At 40.7% G+C, this 8,477-nt stretch overlaps 1 protein-coding gene across 1 annotated transcript; it reads left to right on the forward strand.

The window, feature by feature from the left end:
* The first annotated feature begins 1,480 nt into the window (after positions 1-1,480).
* On the forward strand, positions 1,481-5,616 carry LOC311110802 (cytochrome P450 26B1-like). The gene is made up of 6 exons (XM_084153367.1): positions 1,481-1,945; positions 2,361-2,585; positions 2,860-3,135; positions 3,515-3,670; positions 3,865-4,308; positions 5,223-5,616. Exons 1-6 carry the CDS (start codon positions 1,742-1,744, stop codon positions 5,556-5,558), a joined length of 1,641 nt encoding a protein of 546 aa, XP_084009493.1. The 5' UTR covers positions 1,481-1,741; the 3' UTR covers positions 5,559-5,616.
* The last annotated feature ends 2,861 nt before the right edge of the window (positions 5,617-8,477 follow it).

Below are 8,477 nucleotides of genomic sequence, written 5' to 3' on the forward strand. Positions count from 1 at the left end.
GTTTTATCATGTGTACATTTTTCAATTTTTTAAAACATTTTCTTTCACTAGATGCAAATATTTACATTTTTAAAGATGAGACTGTAGGTTACCCTCTTGTAATGAAATACTTTGTTTAAACATTCAGGTGACGAATTTGGCCACCAATCCAAAATGTGTGCAACAGGTGTTCCGTCTGTTCCCTGAACGGAAAAGGAACCCACCTGGAAGAACTGAGGACACCAGGTGATCGGCATCTCTGGGGCACGCTTCCCCTCAGCCATCACTCATCAACACTGAATATGAGAGGGAACCCAATTATGACCAGAGGAATGTTAACACAACCACGCGTAAAGCATTTTCCGAAGTTTTGAATTAAAGTGAATGTTATATTTACATTTATTTTTACATTTGTGTACCCGTTTCTAAAATGGTACATTATGGTTTTAAATTAGCACGTTCACCCTGTGATATGACCATTACATAGGAAGGAATTCAACTGCGTAAAATTACAGGACAAATCATCCGGAAACCTAGATTTGGAACAATTCGCTCACGTTAGATTAAGTTCTAGAAAATGTAAATAGTGCTATTTATCCGAGAAAATAAATATTGCCTATAATTTTGCAGGTTGAATTAATCTTGAAAGCATGAAAACTTGTTCAGGTTATTGTTAATGTGTAGGCCTATATGTATTATTATTCACGCAGGGCCAGGTTGGCAGGGGAGGCTATACCACTGCACCATGTCCATGCCTATTGAGAACTGGTCTATGTGAACAGAGTCCGTCAAACTGACGGGTTTCAGTGATTGGTTGGTTACCTGTCTCCTCAATCAGCTGCCATTCGATCCCCATACCCTACACGCACTTTCAAAGCCGCCCCGCTCGCGCTCACTTAATCTCCGAGTGCTATCACAAACTTTTCTCCAATCCTGGCGATTTATCAAGCTCTTTAGATATATATATAAAAAAAACGTTATACGTCATCTGCGAAGGTGGATCATGTAGTGTTCCAATATTTATAAAGCTCGATGCGAACAATACATTGTGGAGGAGGAATGCGTTTGGAAAGAGACCTTTAAGGACGAATTTCTTGCTGCTGTCAGTGACTTGGTTCTACATGTAAAACAAGGTAAGGCTCTCTACACCCCCTTATTCAATATTCCAGTTGTTTTCTTTGCTGTTTTTGTGTTTTTTCAAGCTACAAACACTTTTAAATTAGGCGACTTTTTTCAGTGTTACTTTCTTAAAGGGAGATATTATACTATTCTTAGTCAGCATCCGCCTTACACGTCTCAAACGTTGGCCAACTGTAGGCTACTGTATTTCAATCAATGTGAGTATATTCCCCGCTTTTGCCTGATTTATTACAATGCACTATAAAACACCGGACGCCTTGGGATTATTGAGCCTCCTGAAATGTATAAACGCACATACAATAGACAAGCCGGCGCATGTATAACCTGTACAACTATTTGGAATACTTGTCAGTTTCTCGTCATTCAAGGGGAAGTAAATGGAGGCGGAATGAAGGAGACTTCCAGTAGATTTAAATCAGGATCATATTTTTCTTTCGTTTAGCCTATTTCAACCATGTCTTCTGAAAAATTATCAGAAACCAGGCTTGTCATACAAATATGTCTGTGAAATGCCTTTTAAGATAAAAGCTCCATTAACGTTTTGGGGATTTTTTTTCTCTCCCCTGGACAGAGAAAATAAGCACGAGTCAAAGTTTGCACAGTAGCACGTGGATTTTTGGAGATGTTCCTTCTGGAGCTCAGTCACTTGTCAGCGCTGGTCACAGCGCTCACATCTGTGCTCTCCGCCCTGATCCTGCTTGCAGTCTCCAGGCAACTGTGGACCTTCCGGTGGACCATTACGCGGGACATGGAGTGCAAGTTGCCGCTACCCAATGGGTCCATGGGCTGGCCGCTGGTGGGAGAAACTTTCCACTGGCTCTTTCAGGTATGAGGAGTATTGTTTATTTCTTACAAGAGTTCCAAGATAGGCTATATGCGCCTTTTATGCGACGTATGTCACCATGCATGTGATGAGCTAAAGAGTTTGTTTGTGTTAAAAATGTGCAAAGAAATAGCACACAACTTTGTGCAGTATACTGTATACTGAATATAATGCGTCAATGGTACTATACTTGTGTGGACTTGATGAGCGTGTGTAATTCATTCTTTCGGTGAAAAACAGACGTTTTCACTTCAATTCCACACCGCTTTCCTGTAGGAATGCATCCCGCTTCCAGACTGGGCGTAAACTAGGAGGCACGGGGTAGAGCCTTAAGGCTATGCGTAGAACGCGCCCTCTTTATATACATGAAATTAACACCTCCTTTACCGCTTTTGTGTGTGTTTGTGTTTTATGACAGGGGTCCAACTTCCACATCTCCAGGAGAGAGAAGCATGGCAACGTTTTTAAAACTCACCTTTTAGGAAAGCCTGTTATCCGGGTGACTGGTGCCGAAAACATCCGTAAAATCTTGCTTGGAGAACACAACTTGGTTTGCACGCAGTGGCCTCAGAGCACCCGGATAATCCTGGGACCCGACACCCTGGTCAATTCTATCGGAGATCTGCACAAGAAGAAGAGAAAAGTAAGGATGAAATAAAGATTAGTAAAAACCTGTAGGGGACATAACTTGGTGAGGTATGATCATCTTCTAGGCCTGTTACTCGCCAGAGAGGCAATTCAAGGCAATAAAATATGCACATAATTCCCTGCTGTTGTTATTGAGTTATTACATATAGGTAATAACTAGAGAAGTATCGGGATAATTAATTTCGTCTCAAGTATTATTCAATTGTTGTCTGGAGTGCCTTGTAGCCAACCAGGTGATACGTTTTTATTATGCTTTCCTTTCCTTTAAGATCTTGGCAAAAGTGTTTAGCCGCGGGGCCTTGGAGACTTACCTACCTCGCTTGCAAGATGTTGTCAAGTCTGAAATTGCAAAGTGGTGCTCGGAGCCCGGCCCAGTGAATGTTTACGTCTCAGCCAAGTCTCTCACATTTCGCATTGCTGTCAGAGTCTTGTTGGGACTGAAGATGGAGGAAAAACGCATAGTTTACCTTTCTAAGATCTTTGAGCAACTCATGAACAACCTCTTCTCACTACCAATTGACGCACCAATGAGTGGCCTCCGCAAAGTGAGTAGGCCTATAGCCAACAATGTTATAATGCTGTAAAATTATTCGCATATTTCATTTATGTTTTAATCATTGTAAAAATGATAGTCCTGAGAAATGATAACCCAGAAATTATAATACGTTTATTTATTATCAATATCTTTACATGTTTTCAAAAAAATAATTGTAGCCTAATTCATATTGTATGGTGTGGCACGATAACAAACTATTTTGCTAACTTGCATGGGTAACAAAAAACATGCACATCACATTAACTCCCAATATGTTATTAGAATAGAATGGAAAATAATACATATAATTTCAAACACTGGATGGAAATATCCCATCAAAGCAGCTAAAAATCCATTAGAAGCCATGCTGATGTATGTTTTACTCTTAGGGAATAGAAGCCCGGGAAATCCTACATGCGTGCATGGAGAAAATCATAGAGGAGAAAATGCAGAAACAACAGACTGGGGAGTACTACGATGCTTTCGATTACATGTTGATCAATGCCAAGGAAAACGGAAATGAACTCAGCATGCAGGAGTTAAAGGTAAATTATAGTATTTTCTGTTTATCCATTCTGCTTTGGTCATATGCATACACAATCCCACATTTGCAATTGTATAGTCAGTCTTATTTTTAGGTTTATAGCCTACTAAGGTGAATTTACCATTTATTTACTTTGGACGACCAAAGCAAATGGCCTAAATAAAATGTTCATTGTGTTCTGTTTCTGGTGTCTAGGAAACCGCGGTGGAGTTAATATTTGCTGCTCACTCAACTACAGCCAGTGCTTCCACTTCGCTTATTCTTCAGCTCCTGCGGCACCCCGCTGTGGTGGAGAAAGCCCAGAGAGAGCTGGAGTCGGAGGGTCTCGGCTACGAAGCACACAGCGCCCACAGCTGTTCCGGCAAAGAAAATGGTCTGAAAGGTCCTCTTGCGACGGAACAAGAGGAACATCGGCATCTAGACGCAGAGAACACCCCGTTGGTGAATGGGAACGGGACTGTTAATTGCGCACTGGATGAAAACGAAGAGGGACCGTGTTCTCGGTCTCATATTCCTTGTTTAACTATGGAGAAACTGAGCCAGCTACGTTACATTGAATCTGTCGTCAAGGAGGTCCTGCGGTTTCTCCCGCCAGTGTCTGGAGGATACAGGACGGTGCTACAAACATTCGAATTGAACGTAAGTAAATCATTACGCGCGCTTTTTACACACTGCGGAAGCGCACTACAATCTTTTAAAAAAAGGTTCTGGATAGAACCAAAAAGGTTCCCTTTTGTAGGTTTCTTTGATCAGAACCCCAGGGGTTATTATTCACTGAACCGAAATTGGTTCCATATAGAACCATTGGGTTCCATATAGGGTTCTATTTGGATACATGTTGGTTCTATATAGAACCTTTAGGGGTGCCATATATGAAGCATTGAACCCTTTTTGGTTCTATCCAGAACCTTTTTTTCTAAGAGTGTATGGAAGCTGACCTTAGATCAACCCCATGACCAAGCCACACCGCATCATACTTTAGATATACTGTGATGTCGGGAAATTAGTCCCTCAACTGGCTGGAACATAAGCCATTATTCGAAAGCAGATACAAAACCATTTCAGTATTTTTTCAAAGTAATTGGGTGAGTTTTCAATACACCATAATGCGTGCAGCGTTAGACAAGTGCATCTCCCAATCATTGCTCCATATAAAGTGACCAATAGATTCACATAGGCTTTGATTTGAAATTAGGGATATACTGAACTGAGGTCCCTAGGTTAAAAGTATAAATAACTTTGAAGCCGTCTGGATATCCTGCAAGGCTAGCCTTTGCCCGATGGTGGATGCGATGAGATGTATTCTAGTCGGATTATTACAACTTTATTCATACTGATTAATGATTAATTTACAATTGATATGATTCATATTGATGTTTAGGGTCCATGTGATATGTTGTGAGATACAGATGATACTGAATATGCCTTAACATTTCTGGAAGTCAAAGAGCATTCAGTCTGAGTGTAAATAGGTTGTCACTTGCCAATAGCGACCTTTACCTTGTAAAGATTGTATTGAAGTTGAATTTTTGTTTTGTCTCTCTACTTCCAAGGGCTACCAGATTCCTAAAGGATGGAGTGTAATGTACAGTATCCGCGACACCCATGAGACAGCTGCAGTGTTCCAGAGACCGGAGATCTTCGACCCAGACCGTTTCGGGCCCGAGCGTGACGAGAGCAAGACTGGGCGCTTCAATTACATTCCATTTGGTGGCGGAATAAGGAGTTGCGTCGGAAAGGAACTTGCCCAAATGATACTAAAAACCCTGGCCGTTGAAGTCATTGGCACGTGCAAATGGACACTCGCCACGGAAACATTCCCCAAGATGCAGACCGTGCCAATAGTCCACCCCGTCAATGGACTGCATGTGCATTTCAATTACGCATAGCCTACTCCGATAGTTTAGAGATGTCATTGTGTTATTATTAAAAACATTAAGCTCATACATTTTTCGCAATTGCAATATTAAGTTATTAAATCTGAATACATCAGCAAGAACCCTATCCTGTGAGAAACATGGTGGTCATTGTAGAGTGGAACCAATGCATGGTGTGAGTGACCTGTGATGATCTGCTTATAGCCAAGATCGCCTTTTTACGCACTGGGAAAAGTGACTGCATAGTTTTGCTTTTCTTCACGGACATCCGGGCGCCCACTTCTATAACATAGCAAATCGAAAGATGATAGCCTATATTTCAGCACCATAATGCATAATACAATGGACGTGTAGGGCTTTCCTCTCAGAACAAACATTATCTGTGCTCAGGACTGATTATAAATATCCGTCTATAATGCGAAACTGTCTTACAGATCTTGCACTTGGTCTCCACGAAATACATTCAGAAATACCTTCCAAATGTATGTGTTTATGTCCAGTATGTAAGTAGATATAAATGAGATATAGGCCTACATTTAGAAATAGGATAAATAATTTGATGTGCGTATGAAATGAAGTAGTATTACAAATAAGCTTTATTTATAGAACACTTCGGTTAAGTCTGTGTACATATGGAATAATAATGAATAGGCCTAGTTATTTATAATCAATGTAAAGCATAGACCGTTAAAACAAACCATAGGCCTAGAGTATAGCTAATTATTCGATTATTTAGAGGCTATAAATCAAAATGCAATTATATAAACTTACCTAGAGAAAATAACAAATTATTATTAGTAGTAGTAGTACTACATCAGTATGAATAATCGCTTGTTGATTTTAAAGCATGATGGAAGCGCTGTGAAATGACCCGGTTAAGGTGGATTCATGGAAGGAGATAGCACTTTTTCTCCTTTACGGAGTGTGTATATACAGAATTTGTTCTATTGATTGAATGTGTGTGTTTTTTGTGTAGATTTTGCTCCTATTATCTATAGAACAATATAAAGAGTAAATTACAAAAAAGTGTATTTCTGTCATAGGATAGGAAATTCTACCATACAAAATATGCTTTTGCTGCCATCATGTTAACCACAATGTATAGATTCCCGTTCTATAAAAAGACAAATATGAACTTGTTTATAGATACAATTGTTAAGGTTTTGATAATATGACATTTGAAAAGTGTGTCAGTATTATCACAGTATAAGCCTATTCAATATATTATGAAATATTTTATGTTTTTAATATGAGATGCCAAAATATAGTCAATTATTAGCGTAAAGTGTATAGTCTTAGTGGTAAGTTGGGTCTGTTTTCGTTCGCCATCTCATAACATTGAATTCCATAACCACAAGGATGATTTGCATATCACATGATAGGCTCCGCCCCCGAAGATGAATGGAACCTGCAAGAGGTTACACCTTCAGAGTGAACTCGGATTGCAGTGTGACCCTCGAGTGAACCATTTAACTCTGCCCTATTGACCCTCAGTTTAGGTGACGGCTTTGTTAACTGTGCGTTCACGAGCAGTGACCACAACACTAATGATATCTCACAACATAATTTCCACACCAAAGAATTCTAGGCCTATAGCTCACTATTTGACTTTCCTCTATAGACGACTGAAATTATTCATTATAGGTAAGACACTTGATTTAAACACTCAGACCACCCACGTTTAACAGAACTACCCCCTCCCTCCCACACACACACACTCTCTCTCTCTCTCTCTCTCTCTCTCTCTCTCTCTCTCTCTCTCTCTCTCTCTCTCTCTCTCTCTCTCTCTCTCTCTCTCTCTCTCTCTCTCTCTCTCTCTCTCTCTCTCTCTCTCTCTCTCTCTCTGTTAAAACCAACAGTGTAAAATTACCCTTCTCAAATTACATTCAAAAAGGTTGAGATAATTCTAAATTGTAGGCTATATACCCTATAGGTTAATTGAGACATTGAAAAACCTGTATGAAATCCTGACGTCAATAGGCTTATAGATTGAGATAAGGTATAATTATGCCCTCAATTTAAATGTCATGATTGACAGAATAGACGACTGTGAAGATAATGGCGCGATCCCCTCTCTAAGTATGTGTGCTATAGGGCCCTGTATCTCGTTATTTGATGGGCAGTGAACTTGGCGACGTTTTGGCACAAGAGTTCACACGGATGTCATGGTCCGTGTTGTAGGTCACATGCAGGTCAGCGCATGGGAATGGGACAGAGCGTCCCTGCCCCCACCTCTATTGGAATCGCGCTGCGGTAATGGGTTTTAAACAGAGGGTCCACATAGGATGGTGATTTGGAGAGTGTTAGATGACATCGCCATTTCAAAGTGATCTATTCATTAACTGTAAGCCCCGTAGAGTAAACTAACTACAAAACATGAATCCGTTGCCGCTAGAAAAATATAGGACGATACATTGATATGCATACAAAGTGAGCACAGAGGCAGCGCTTGTCCTAGCCTATTGACGCATGTGTCAAGCCTTGATGTCCTCTTCATGGACACGAGTCTCTCGAAAGTATAATAGGCTAAATGTTCTATTAACGTAATCAAGCCCGATCAGTATCAGACTATGGATGCACGCTGTAAACGAAGAACACGATATATTGGGTAACCGAGGAGGTCCTTTTCAAAGTAAAATGCTTGTATTCTATTGTGGGGCGGCGCACCAAGAAATGGTTAAACATTCGGGCCGGTCCACTGTGGGCGGAGCACCGGGAGTGAGCAAGAGCAGCACAATTAAAGATGAACTCTGAGTGAACTAATTTTTCTGACCCAAGGTAAGATGAGGCAGAGTTGGGTGAAACGGGCGTATAAAAGTGCAGAATGGAGGGTGAGACACACCAGTCAAGTGCAACACTTGGCTACTTCCACTCCCCGTGGTCCACTCCCGGTGGTCTATCTTGCACTTGTTTCACAAGATTCTCCTAGAG

This window comes from Coregonus lavaretus (genome assembly GCF_964263955.1).
Source record: "Coregonus lavaretus genome assembly, chromosome: 36".
Taxonomy (NCBI): domain Eukaryota; kingdom Metazoa; phylum Chordata; class Actinopteri; order Salmoniformes; family Salmonidae; genus Coregonus; species Coregonus lavaretus.

Excerpts from the sequence above, each read along its gene's own strand:
- LOC311110802 (XM_084153367.1), top strand. The coding sequence starts at position 1,742 with ATGTTCCTTCTGGAGCTCAGTCACTTGTCAGCGCTGGTCACAGCGCTC. Across the intron at positions 3,136-3,514 it reads CAATGAGTGGCCTCCGCAAA|GGAATAGAAGCCCGGGAAAT; the intron begins GTGAGTAGGCCT and ends TTTTACTCTTAG. Across the intron at positions 3,671-3,864 it reads TCAGCATGCAGGAGTTAAAG|GAAACCGCGGTGGAGTTAAT; the intron begins GTAAATTATAGT and ends TCTGGTGTCTAG.